Here is a 14,013-nt window from a genome sequence, read left to right on the forward strand (position 1 = left end):
TCCCATGTCCACGGAGACATCCTGATGGAGAACCCCGGGATGGCAGCAACCGCCTGCGGGTTACACCGGGTGCTCACTGACCGCTGGAAGGGGATGAGCCGGCAGCAGGTGGAGGAGATCCGACAGCAGCAGAGGCTCCAGGCAGAGGAGCGCAAGGTAGGGGAGGCTGCTCAGCCCTTTTAGCCTGGGACAGGGAATCAGGAGGCTGCTTGGCCCTTCTAGCATGGGGAAAGAACAGGCTACTTGGCTCTTCTAGCCCAGGGGAGGGAATGGGAGAATGCTCGGCCTTTCTGGCCCAGGGCACGGAATGTGAGGAGAAGTTCGGCCCGACAAGGGTGTCGGAGACCTTGGCGGGATTAGGAAGAGGAGGCTTGGTCCCAGGGACATGGCTAATAAGGGATCTCCCCACCCCCCTGCCTTGATCTAACACACTTAAACAGTCCTTCCCCATTCCCCTCTCCCCTCTCCCTCCCCCCCTCTCCCTCCCCTCCCTCCCCCCCTCCCTCCCCCTCCCCCCCCCCCTCTCCCTCCCCCTCTCCTCCCCCTCCCCCTCCCCCCCTCCCCCCTCCCCCTCCCCCCCTCTCCCTCCCCCTCCCCCCCCTCTCCCCCTCCCGCCGTCCCCTCCCTCCTTTCCTCCTGCCTCTCCCATTCCCATTCTCCTGTCCTCGGCAGAGGCAGAAGCAGCAGGAGGCGCAGCTCGAGGCGGAGTGGGACCAACAGCAGCTGGCAGACGGATTGGCCGCCTTGGCAATGCAGCGGCTGGAGGAGGGGGAGGCCAGGAACCGGCGGCAGCAGCTGGATCTCTACAACCAGTGGCTGTGCCAGGGAGCAGCAGGCACAGTGAGTACCCAGCCACAGTGAGGTGTCACGGCGAGGGGAGGAGGGGGCGAGATGCTGGTCAGTGGGAGAGGCTCCTTCATGGATGAGAATCCCCTCAGCAGAGTATCCCTTTGGGACGGGAGTTTCTGTGGTGGAGAATGCTGGCGTTCATTTCAAGAGGGATAGGATATAAGAGCAGGGATGTGATGTTAAGGCTTTATAAGGCATTGGTGAACCCTCACTTGGAGCACTGTGAGCAGTTTTGGGCTCCTCATTGAAGAAGGGAAGTGCTGACATTGGAGGGGGTTCAGTGGAGGTTCACAAGGATGATTCTGGCGAGGAGCGTTTCACAGCTGGTTGGCCTATACTTGTGGGAATTTAGGAGAATGGGGTGGGGGTGGGTTCCTCAGTCAAACATTTTGAATGTTGAAAGGTGTGGACAGAGTTGATGTAGAAACGTTGCCTCCCCACGATGGGAGAGTCTTGGACAAGATTCTGAGGGGCATGGATAAGGTGGACAGCCAGCACCTGTTTCCCAGGGCGGAAACAGCAAACACCAGAGGACATGTGTACAAAGTGAAGGGAGGGAAGTTTTTTTTTAACCAGAGAGTTGTGGGGGCCTGGAACATTAGGGGCATTTAAGAAATTCTCAGACAGCCCTTGGATGGGACGAAAATAGAGGATTACAAGGTAGGGTTTTTTTGGTAGGATTATATGCACAACATCTAGGGCCGAAGGTCTGTAGTGCTGCTCCATGTTCTAAGAGGGCACAACTTCAGAATTGAAGGGCTAGTCTCCTAGTACTGAGATACGGTGAATTTCTTCACCCACAGGCGGTTGCGGAGGCTGGGTCTTTGGGTGCATTTAAGGCAGAGATTGATCAGTTCTTGATTAGCAGGGCATCAAAAAGTTATGGGGAGAATGGGAACAAGATTTAAATATAAAGATAAAAAAGGAAACATGGGAGAAGTTATGCTCTGGAACGATAAGAAATACAATAAATATGAGGTTACGTATGATACAATATAACTGGACACACAGGCTATACATTACACTCAAAAGTTAATAAATGGGACCCAACAGTATCTGATAGATGTTTTCGATGTTAAAAAAGAAATGGGAACAACAATTCATGCAATCTGGACATGTGAGAAAGTAGAAAAATTTTGGGAAGATCTCAATCAGATATTAAATGAAATAACAGAAAACAATATACCAAAGAATCCAGAGATCTTCCTCCTAAGTAACATAAAAAACAAAGAATTTGGAATTGATTTGGAGGATGCACAAAAAAGATTTGTTAAGATAGCTCTAGCCATAGCAAAAAAATGTATTATGTCAACCTGGAAATTGGAAGATAATTTGAAAATACAACAATGGTATATAGAAATGAATAAATGTATTCCATTAGAAAAAATAACATATAGTTTAAGAAATAATATTGAAATATTCGAACAAATATGGGAGCCTTACATGAAGCACAATAGCGAAAACGTACCGGGGACAATCACTACCTAAGTTAATGGAAGGAAAAGGAAATGAAAATAATGGACTCAGTGGAATTTCTGGTGTATTTTTATTGAATGACAACATTGACTGGTCTATCCTAGATTTTGTACCTTAAATGGACGAGAGGGGGGAGGTAGGGAGGGTGGGATGGGAGGGGGGGGTGTGAAAAGGAAAAAGTGTGTATCATGGTTAATGTGATTTATGGTGTGAAAAATAAAAAATTTTAAAAAAAAAATTATGGGGAGAAGGCCAGGCAGTGGGGCTAAGTGGGAGAATGGATCAGCTCATTGAATGTTGAGGCAGACTCAATGGACTGAATGGCCTTTTTCTGCTCCAATGCTTTTACAAGAGGCTCCCTCAGGGAAGGGGGAGAGTCTCCTACCCCTCAGACCCCGCAAACTGTTGTTGTGTTGAACTCTTGCCTGACCCCCCCCCCCCGCGGAGGGTTGGAAAGATTTAGTGTGGGGCCAGCAGGCTAACTCCCCAGCACCTTTCTCCACTGCAGCCAAAAGTACCTGGATAACGAGGTCTACTCCAACCAGCCCAGTGCCGAGTATTTCCTGCAGTTCAACACCACAGCCGCTAGTGCCTCTCCTCCTTGATGTCCCCAGGCCGTGATACTACATTCTCATGGCACCCACCAGCGTCGGGTTCATTTTGAAATAAAGAGTTGATTGCACACGTCAGTGTCAAGTGTGCTGTCTGCATCGCACCACTCTGCGCACCTCTGGCATAGTTCACGAACTTGGCGGGTCACGCAGTGTTCGTAGGGAGTGAAGGGTGACCAGAGTTTCAGGCTTGGACCCTTCCCCCAGCTCTCACTCTCGGAACTGTACTGATGGCCAGCTCCACGGGAACATTGTAAAAGACGGAAGTCTTGTGCTGCGATGGTAGTCAACACACAGTAAACTCTGGAAGAACTCAGCCGGGCTTGCCAGTGTCCGTAGGAGGTAAAGATATATTACCGATGTTTCGGGCCTGAGCCCTTCTTCAAGGTACAAGCAAAAAGCAGGTGGGCGTCTGAATAAAGACTGGGGAGAGAAAAGGGGAAGGAGGGGAGGAGTCCCAGACCCTCGGACAAAAGATGTGAAACACAGTCTGCAGATGCTGTGACTGGCGTAAAAAAAAAAAAAAAAAAAAAAAAAAAAAAAGTAAACGCTGGAGGAACTCAGCCGGTCTCGCAGCATCTACAGGAGGTAGAGATATATCACCAACTTTTCAGGCCTGAATCCTTCTTCACGGTGTAGGGTGTTAACTGGATGTGATAAGAGGTGAGAATTGATTTTTGGCTCTCTGAAGAGGCTGGGGGAAAAGGCGACGGGGGTGGGGGCGTAGAGGGAGGGGTTTTTATCGGAAACGGAGAAGTCGATGTTAATGCCATCTGGTTGGAGCGTGCCCAGACTGAAGATGAGGTGTTGTTCCTCCAATTTGCGGGTGGTCTCAGTCTCCCAGTGCATGGACTCCTCCCCCCTACCATTCTTCCCTCTTCCTCTCCCCCAATTTTTAATCGAGGCACCTGCCTGCTTTCTCAGTGTCTGTTCCAGCGCTGTACAACTCAGCGTTAATCACTTGGGGGGTCCTGAGAGCAGGCTGCGGGGAGTGGACAAAATGGCCTGTGCTTAACACACTGACAGAGGACATTCCGGCACAGAACAGGCTTTCCACCCACACTCATATAAACCTACTCAACAATCTTACTCTCCACTCCCTCACATCCACAATCCTCCCTACCCAGAATCCCCTTATATCCATATGCCTGTCTAAAGATCTCGTAAATGCTCCAATATTTCAGCCTCCAACCAACAACTCTGTGTAAAATACTTGCCCCTGAGGTCTCCCCTAAACTTCCTTCCTTTGTACACTTTGGGTGGCACAGTTGACGAAACAGTTAGTGCAACACCTTTACAGCACCAGTGATTGAGCCTGGATCCAAATCCCGCGCTGTCTGTAAAGAGTTTGTACATTATTCCCGTGTCTGTGTGGGTTTTCTTCCCACCATTTAAAACATACTGGGGGTTGTAGGTTAATTGGGTGACACTGACTCGTGGGGCAAAATGGCCTATTTCCATGCTGTATGTTTAAATTTAAATTTAATGTCCTCTGGTGTTTGCTGATCCTGCTGGGAAACAGACGCTGGCTGTCCACCCTATCTATGCCTCTTAGAATCTTGTAGACCGCTATTCAGTCTCCTCTCATGCTTCTTCGATCCAAAGAGAAAAGTCCCAGCTCTACTAACCTTGCATTATGAGCCACCTTCTCTGATCCACGCATCATCCTAGTCAATCTCCTCTGCCCCCTCTCCATAGCTCCCACATTCTGTAATGAGTTTGGCAAAGAACAGATTGCAGCTGTGTTGTTTCATCTCTTTACTTGTTGTTGTTGATGACCAGCTCATGAAGGCCTTTAGGTGGGCAGGCCAGGCAAAGTCCAGGTCTCAGGTGATTCAGGCACCAGTTCAGGAGAGGCAGCCCGGCCTGGCTGACGTTCCATGGGCCACCCAGCCGAATGAACCATTGCTTCCCTCCCTACGGCTGCATGCGGATGGCCCCGTCTAGCCGGATCACCTCACCATTCAGCATGGGGTTCTCCACAATGGCCTGTACGAGGTGGGCATACTCCTCAGGATGTCCCAGCCGGCTGGGGAATGGGCACCTGGCGGCTCAGGAAGGCACGCACTTTCTCTGGCAGGGTCCCCAGTAGTGGGGTGGAGAACAGTCCTGATTGGGAAGGTGGGGGAAGGGATGGGTGAGATAGACATGGAGGGGAGGAAGGAAGATAGAGGGGGAGGGAAGAGAGGGATGGAGGGTTAGAGATACAGCAGGAAAGATTGGATGTAGGGAGGGAAAAGAGGTCCAGGCAGAGGAAAAAGCAGAGCACAAGGGGTCAGAGGAAGTTCCCTTTAGCATCCCACCAGTCTGATCCCAAGCACCTCTCAGTGTCTTCTCTCTCCCCTTCCATTCTCCCACCCCCTTTTCTCTCTCTCCTCCTTCCCCCTCTACCCATGTTCCCCCTCCAATCCTTTCTATAATGCTCCCTTGTTCAGGTCCCACTCCTCAATCCATCTCCTCTTCCTCCATGTCCTACTCCATTCCCCCCCTTCACCTCTCTATCACCCGTCATCATCCTCCCTCCACCCTTCTCCATCCCCCTCCCTCTCACCGTCCTCCCACCCTGGCCCAGTGGTCCATACCTGGCGCGATAGTGACCACACGAATTCCTTGAGGTGCCAGGTCCCGGGCAATGGGCAGGGTCATCGCCACGATGCCCACCCTTCGAGGCAGCGTATGCAGCCTGCCCAACCTAATGCCACCAGGTGGGTGGGGCAGGGGAGAGGAAAACAAATAGCGCTGGTCAGAGTGCGTGGGGCAGAAAACCTCCTGGCTGGCATCACATCCCGGGAACACGGAAACTAGGCCCCCACCCCTGTCTCTTTCACTCACCCTCAAACTCACACACACTCATGGCCTTACCCTCACTTCTTGCCCTCGCACACTCATGCCTTCGCACACACGCACCTCACCCTGTCACACCTTCACAGACACACACCCATATACTCCCCCCTCACACACCCAGTGCCAGAGGCCAGAATTGAACCTGGCATCGCTGGAGGGTGAGGCAGGGGCACTCCTCACAAAACCACCACTCCCCATCCCATCCTGAGGCTCTCGGCAGCAAGGAGATGTTACCAAGGCTGCTTCTCTGGACCTCAAGAGAGGAACCAGGGGTCTGTCTCCCTGCAGAGATGGTCACCAACCACCAGTCTGCAGAAAGGTGTGGTGGGGGGTGAAAGAGGAGGAAGGGGTGAACATCTGGGGTGGGTGATCAAAACTCATCGTCTGAAACTGGAGTGAAACAGGAGTTGGGGTGGGACTCCTTTTTGGGGATTGGAGATTGCAAACCCACAGGAGGGGCTGTAAGGGAGGAGGAGTTCGGGGGAAGGGACAGGAGAGCAAGGGGGATGGGGGAAGGATCAGAAATGAGGGGGGAAGGATCAGAAATGAGGGGGAAGGAAGGAGGGGGGGAAGGAAGGAGGTGGGTCAGGGCTGCCAGGGTAATGACCTGCCCATCGTAGGCAGCCACACTAGCGGTGTTGACGATCACCCCTCTGTGGCCGTCTTCATCAGGATCGTTCCTCCCCATCTCGCCAGCGGCCAAGCGCAGCACGTTGAAGGTTCCCGCGACGTTCACCTGAGGGGGGGGGGGGCAGGCAGCAGGAAAAATGGTGGAGCTGAACAGCCTGTGATGACTGGAACGCCAAACTCACCCAGTTTTTCCTTCCCCCAGCAAGGAGACTGTATGTGTCCCCAGCGCTCCTGCCTCATCAGTCCCATGGACACGTGCAGCAGCACCTCCTTCTGCTCTTCAACTCGATTCCTTTCCAGGAATAAAGGACCAACACCCCACTCACTTCCTCCCTAACACCCCCACCCCGAATATACCACCCATTCAAATTCACCTCGCTCCCCCTCTAACCCCCCCACCCATCTAATTTCTCCTCATCCAGTACCCACTGTTGCTCTCCCTTCCCTCCAACTGTCCACCCATCTCATCCCCCCTCCCCACCATGGTGCCTCCTTACATCCTTGCCAGTTGCACAACCCCCCCCACATCATTCTGCTCCCAGCAAGCCAATACTTACGCTGATCACCCTGTGGAAGTCCTCGAGACTGTGGGCCACCTCCTTCTTGAAGTTGTAGGTCTTGAAGGCCACTGCGATCCCCGCACAGTTTACGTTGATATCCAGCCGCCCAAACTTCTCCCTCGCCAGGGCCACAGCGCTCTTAATGTCCGACTCGGAGGTGACCTTGAGAGAGGCGGGGTGGGGGAGGGAGGGGAGAGAGAGGCCAAGGAGCTTGTCACCAACCCGTTCACTCTCCTTGTTAGGATCCTGGAGCATGTCACTGGTGCTGACAGTCCACAATGCTTCTGAAGAGCAGGATTCAAAACAGGGATTCAGCAGGGGTAGGTGACAACAATTTTAATCTGAACCTGATGATGAAATGGTGGCACTGCTGGAACGTGTAACAGCAGGACCCACGGGGAGCGGAGACACAAGCACCCACGAGGGGTTGCAGACTCTGGGGAAGTGGAGGACACCAGAAATTGGGGAAAGTGACCAGGGTGGTGGAGAGCGAGGGGCTCTGAGGCTGAAGAACACACAGGCAGGCAGGCAGTTGATGACTTGAGGCGAGGAACCCATGCACGCTGGAGACTGTGATCAAGGAACTCACACCGGGGTGCAGGAATTTGACTGAAGAGGGAACCAGGACGCAAGAGTATGCCAAGGGCGCTGATTGTGTCTGAGGTTTGGATCTGAAGCTCGGGCTGCCGATGGTTTGGAACAGACTCTCTGTGGCTGCAGGATCACTGAAGGTGAATCTACGGACACTCGGTTACTCTGGGGTGGTGGGGGAATGACTTTTGCTTCTCTCTCTGACTGTAAGAAGTTCTTCAGACAATTTCTGCCAATAGCGAATCTGTCCACCTTATAGCAGATTCTGTATAATACTGCACTCTTTATTATGGAACAATAAAGGAATCTTGAATCTTAATAATTTGTAGACAGCAGTTTTTGTAACTGATGTTTTTTGTGGTGTAATAAATGATTTTATATATAAAAAAAACAAGGGGCTACATTCTGAAGGAGGGGCCACATTACAGGACAAGCCTCCCCTCACCCCACCCTGTACTTACATCAGCTGGTGCAAACGCACACCTCTCGCCCATGGACTCTGCCACCTTTGCTCCACTGGAGGTGGGCAGGTCGACAATCACCGCGCTCGCTCCCTGCCCCACCAAACGTTCCACGGTGGCTCTCCCAAGGCCAGAGGCTCCTCCCGTCACCAGGGCCACCAGCCCCTAAGGTTGGACAGAAGAGGGGGAGGTAGGAGGACAGGGAACAGGAGTAGAAGGGAGGGCAAGAAAGGAGTGAGCAAACAGCCAGCTGCAACAAGCATTAACATTAATCTTCAGTGTCACATCTGCCTTGGGCTCATGCCGTGAGTGGGCTGAGTGTGCTGGACCCCTCTCCTCCGACTCCAGCAGCTGACCAACACCACAGCGAGCTACCGTGCCTGAACAGGCACTGGGCGAATGTAGCCATAGGCAAGCCAGGACTGAGACTGCCGATTCTATACCACCTCGCCGTGTGGCCTAGCTGGCAGAGTGGAGCTCCCTCAACAACATGTGCAGCACTCCCTCAGCTGCTTCCCCTCCTTCCTCAGGCAGAGAATGCCCCAGCTTCACACCTCTCTGGGAAGAGTGTTTCCTCCTCATCTCCATCCTAAATCTACTCCCCCCCCCCCCCCCCATCTCAAAGTTCTACCCTACCAACCACCCCCCCCCCCCCCCCGGCCTGTTCCAATCAGACTCAGAAATAAATCCTGGCTGAATGGTGCACCAAAATCAAAGAGCTGATTGTTGATTTCAGGAAGGGAAAACCAGAGATGAGATGGAGTAGGTGAGCAAATTTAAATTCTTGGGAGTCACTGTCTTGTTGGATCATGTCAATACAAAGGATCATCAAAGTGGCCTTTCTGAGCGTTGGTCAGAGAATTGTAGGGGACTCTGCCCAACCAACACACAAGACCTTTGACCCACTACCATCAGGAAGGAGGTACAGGAGCATCAAAATCAGGACAGCCCGACTGGGGTAAAGCTTCTTCCTGCAGGCTGTGAGATTGATGGACTCTGGGGATTTCTGTCACCAAGTAAATCATCCCAAAATACAGTAAAACCCCTGGTATCTGGAATTCAAGCAAGCAGTAAAGAAAAGACTTGTCTGTTGAGCAGAAATCAGTGGATCATGAGGCAACAGTGAAGTTTTGGAAATGCATTGTAAGAGTAAGTCTCAAGCAACCAGAAAAATACACATATCCAGCATCTACCAATCCCCATAGGGACTGGATACCAGAGCCTTTTCTGTATTAATATATACTTATTTTAAACTAGCAGGATACCTAGCTTTGCCTGGGAAATAAAACACTCAGTTGTTGACTGCATGGTTGAAACAAAATACCTCAAAAACTTCATGGTCATTCTGCTTAAGTATATTTTTTCAAGCATAACATTTATATTCTTTCTAACAGATACACAAAGTTGACCTGGTAAAACACAGACAAACAATTCTCAGCTAAGGGCTTCATGATAAACAACGTTCTTAGTTTTCTCACCTGCAATATTTACATAAAGACTGTTCGACCTTCCAACACGTGAACATCCAACACAGATCTGCCCATGGGAAAAGCAACACCTCCTCCAATTGCAGTCCAGCTACCTTCAACGCCTGACCTTGGGCTGGACACAGTGAAGCTCAGGCGTACGGGAAACTGAAGTCTCTTGAACTCAAACGGCATATCAGTGAGAATGATGGGAATTCTCGGAATGAGTACATCTCCCTTTTGCCACATCCAAAAGGAATTGCCGCCTCAATAACATGGGGCATGTTGCTGTTCTGTTTCCCTCTGCCTGCTCCTTGTTTGCCTGGAGGCCTGAGCACTGAGATGGGCATGTCACCGCTGTTCTGTTTCCTGCTGCCTGCTCCTTGTTTGCCTGGAGGCCTGAGCACTGAGATGGGCTTGTCGCTGCTGTTCTGTTTCCTGCTGCCTGCTCCTTGCCTTGCTGGAAGCATCAACAGTGAGGTGAAACTGATGTTCCTCTACTGCTGCTCACTTCCTCTTTTGTCTAACTCAATAGGCTTGTGAAGAGCTTCTTCCAATGTTGCTTTGCTTTTTTAGGCCCAGATTGAACCAGGTTTGGCCACTTGTTTTTATTCAGAATTAACATTGATGCATAGCCCTGTAACTAATTGAGGTGTCCCTAGTGCAAGTTCAAATTTTTAAACTTTTGAACTTCATAAGACCTTAAAGGTTAAGTTCAATGTGGTCATGACATTCAGCATTAAATGTTACCTCTCTGAACCTCCTTGGACATTTCTATAGAGCTCCATATTGGTTTGCATGGAGAACTGACAAACTGACATACAAGCACAAGTATATGTTCGTGTACATGTGTGCACCATGGTCCAGAGAAATGCTGTTTTGTCTGGTTGTGTGTGTTCAATGTCAGATTGAACTTGAAGAGAGGAGACTGGGACTGAACCCAGCACCCTGCACAGGTGCAGCAGAACCTCCTTACTCATAACCCCTCAAGCAATAAAGGCCAACGTCCCACTGGCCTGCAAACCAATCTCATGTCTTTTCATGCACACACACTCCCTGGCTCCCTCTGCACTCCACCCTGCAACCTTCCACCCCTGCAAATCATGTTCCAGTGGGACTTTTGAGATGCATGCATCAAGATGAGGGCAGGTGTTGGGAGCCGGGATTCAAGAGGGTGCTGAGGGCAAGAAGGGCTCACAAAGGGGCCTCAGGTGCTGAAGACTTCCTGATCATCTCGGAGGTTCGGGTTGCTGATGGATTGAACAGAAGTCTGCGCAGCTGTGGGGGCGCTAGTGGCGAATCCACGGACACTTTATGTCTCTGAAGGGACTCTTTTTTGAATATTTTATTTATAGCTTTTCCACTCAAATGCCAACTGTCAATATCATTAATGTTATCAACTATATCAACATTATTTACATTTCATACTTGTTAATTCCATACAATCTTTTCAGAGGTTAAGTTCTTTTTATCCCCTTCCCTCCACCCCATCAACATTGAACACTTAACACCAGACTAATTAGATTTATACACAATAACCAAAACACTCACAAGAAAGGTATGAAACTTACATGGGGGGGGGGGGGGGGAGGGGGTTATGAATTTGTCATGTCGCGGCATTCAGCGCATCAGCGGTCTTCTTTTTTCCGTGGCTTTTCCTGGTTAGAATGGGACCCCTTCCACTCCCCCGCCAATTGAGGGGTGGATTACGATGGTAGGGCACAGCAGTCAACACCACAATTGTGCCCCTATGTAATTTAATTAGAGCTGCCAGACCTTAAAAAAAGCACTGTACTGTTTCCTTAGGTTGTAGGTAATTTTCTCAGGGAACACAACTCTGCATTTCTGTGTTCCAGCACTCAATCCTCAGGTAGGAGTTGGACTTCCAGGCAAGTGTTAGCCACCTCCTGGTCACCACCAATACGACTGTGACAAATTGGATTTGAAATCTGGACAGCTTCATTGTAAGCTTTATGTTCGATATGTTTCCCAACAGGAACAACTCTGGGTCCTGTGGGAAGGGACTCTCTTTTGTTTCTCTTTCTCCTATTGTTAGGGGTGCTGGGCAATGCTCATGACGACTCTTTGCCTTACAGCAGGCAGAAGTTAAGTATATTGTGTATGTTACATTTTTAATGTTTTAATATGTGACAGTGACAACAAAAGGAATCTGAAACACAATAGATTCCTGAAAAGAATAGAGAACACCTTCCTGAGAAGACTAAAGCTGCCAAGGCTCCCAGTCACCATCTCTCAAGAGCGTCCTGGCTAGCTGCATCACAGAGTGGTACGGTTGCTGCAGAGAAATGGATTGGAGGTCAATCCACAGGGCCATAAGAGCAGTAGAGAGGGTCAGTCTCCCTCCCTATCGACGTGATCTACTGGGATCATTGTCTGAAGAAGGCATGCAAAATCATCGAAGACCCCTTCCATCCTGCACACAGCATCTTTCAGCTGCTCCCATCAGGGAAGAATTACAGGAGGATCAGAGCCAGCACCACCAGGCTGAGGAACAGCTTCTTCCCACAGGCAGTGAGAACACTGAACGACCAAAGGAACTGCTTGCACTAGCCCTCTAAGACACTACTATTTATTAACCCTTTAGACTCCATGCCCCCATTTTCCATGACTGGTTTTATACCCAACCACCAGCTGGTTCGTACTAGTGTTTGTACTGTTGTTTACCCATGGACCCAATCCAGAGAATATAATATAAAAGGTTAAAAATTATCAGAGTACAAAAGGGTTAAACAATATTTATTTCTGCATATTTCTGCTTATGTTTTACATACATACATCCAAGGCTCAGGTCTGAAATGTCAATGTTCTATCTTTACCTTCTATAAGATTGGCCAAGTTTCTCCAGCATTTACTGTATTTTTACTACAATCTCGACATCTGCAGACTTTCATGTTTCACTCTTTTCAGCACATGCTTCTCTTTGTCTGACTGCAAGAGGTGCAAAATCTGTTAATGCTAATCTGTATGCCTCACAGTAGGCTAAAGCAAATTCCATGCAACATTGCACTGTTTTTAATTACAAGATGATAAAGAAATCTTGAATGTATTGATTGTGTGTGTCATATTTAGGTGTGTGTCTGCATGCTTTCCACCAAGGACTGGAGAATGCTGCTTTGTCGGGTTATACTTGTGCAATCCGATGATAAATCAAGTCAATTTTATTGTCATCTGATTGCACAAGTACAACCCGACGAAACAGTATTCTCCAGTCCTCAGTGCAAAACACAACCAGACATGACACACATTCAGACAAACAATACATATGCAGGACAAATATTTTATTAATACAAATCAATATTGTTTCATGAATGTAAGAGTCTAGGAGGGTTAGTATGAGCAGTTCCTTTGGTTGTTCCACATTCTCACTGCCCCATGGGAAGAAGCTGTTTCTCAGCCTGGCGGTCTGACTGATACCCCTGTATCTCTTACCCAACAGGAGCAGCTGAAAGATGTTCTGGGCGGAGTGGAAGGACTCCTCAACAATTTTGCACACCCTCTTCAGACAATGATCCCAGTAGATCATATCCTCTCTGCCGCCCTTAATATCCTGTGGATTGACCTCCAATCCATTTCTCTGCAGTAACCGTACTGCACTGTGATGCACTGGCCACAACGCTCTTGATCGGCTTCCAGTAAAAGGCTGACAAAGACACCAATCACATCACCTGGGTACCCTGTATCCGGCCAATAGGCCAGTAAATGAGCTGGACCCTGAGGTGCATTCATAAAGAAGCAGAGACGACTCCAGCTCACAAAGTGTTTGACTCCCAACGACATAATGCCGTGAGACATGAGCTGCAGGCCATTCAGCCCATTGTCTGGCCCAGCACCCACCCCCCCCCCCCGCCTTCGCCTCATGCCCGTACCCCCCGCCCAAGGAAATAGGTTGGCACCAGTGACCCTCAGCTATGACCTTTAACCCTCCACACGGTGCCCCTTCAGCCGCTCTCTCCAGCCTTCCTTCGGCACGGAGGTCGCTCCCCCCGTCAGGTCCCCTCCCCTCCACCACGGACGCACATCCCGCTCCCTTCACCTTCACCGACCGCACCGCTGCCATCTTGCCCCGGCGTCGACCCGTCACGTCGACAGTCCACTCCACCAATCGGATCAACACCATTAACCCGCCCACCCCATCAATCGGCCAATAGCAGCCAAGCTGCTCTGCAGATCCCGGGGGTGAAGGGGGGGGGGGCACCGGCCAATCCCCAGACAATCGGTTGATCATGTGGGTCGGAGAGTAAAAGCAACTTGGACATCCAGCCAATCAGTGCCTGCCAATGAACTGTCCGTCAATTATGGTAGCCAATCGAAGGATCAACGGTAATCTTTCCCCGCCTCCCTGACCCCCCTCCTCCCAAGGCGCCAATCCAGTCCCGTCTGTACCTGAGTCTGAACCAATCAAACCCGCCTAAACTACACATTCTAGCGAATCGTCGTCTGCGACCTTCTGCTGCAACCAATAATTTTTCACGCAGCTTTCCGAGGGCAGTCAATGGTTTGCGAG

General features: G+C 50.2%; 2 protein-coding genes across 2 annotated transcripts; one reads left to right on the plus strand and one right to left on the minus strand.

The window, feature by feature from the left end:
- The first annotated feature begins 6 nt into the window (after positions 1-6).
- Positions 7-3,009, plus strand: LOC138759194 (RIB43A-like with coiled-coils protein 2). The gene is made up of 3 exons (XM_069929251.1): positions 7-156; positions 673-840; positions 2,834-3,009. The coding sequence occupies exons 1-3, from the start codon at positions 25-27 to the stop codon at positions 2,849-2,851; spliced, it is 318 nt and encodes a 105-aa protein (XP_069785352.1). The 5' UTR covers positions 7-24; the 3' UTR covers positions 2,852-3,009.
- A 1,670-nt stretch (positions 3,010-4,679) lies between these two features.
- Positions 4,680-13,761, minus strand: hsd17b10 (hydroxysteroid (17-beta) dehydrogenase 10). The gene is given in 8 exon segments (XM_069929250.1): positions 4,680-4,976; positions 4,978-5,045; positions 5,519-5,594; positions 5,596-5,628; positions 6,388-6,516; positions 6,968-7,132; positions 8,023-8,187; positions 13,543-13,761. Coding segments are annotated over 8 exon segments (951 nt in total). The 5' UTR covers positions 13,735-13,761; the 3' UTR covers positions 4,680-4,853.
- Positions 13,762-14,013: the final 252 nt, after the last annotated feature.

Source organism: Narcine bancroftii, chromosome 3 (genome assembly GCF_036971445.1).
Source record: "Narcine bancroftii isolate sNarBan1 chromosome 3, sNarBan1.hap1, whole genome shotgun sequence".
Taxonomy (NCBI): Eukaryota; Metazoa; Chordata; class Chondrichthyes; order Torpediniformes; family Narcinidae; genus Narcine; species Narcine bancroftii.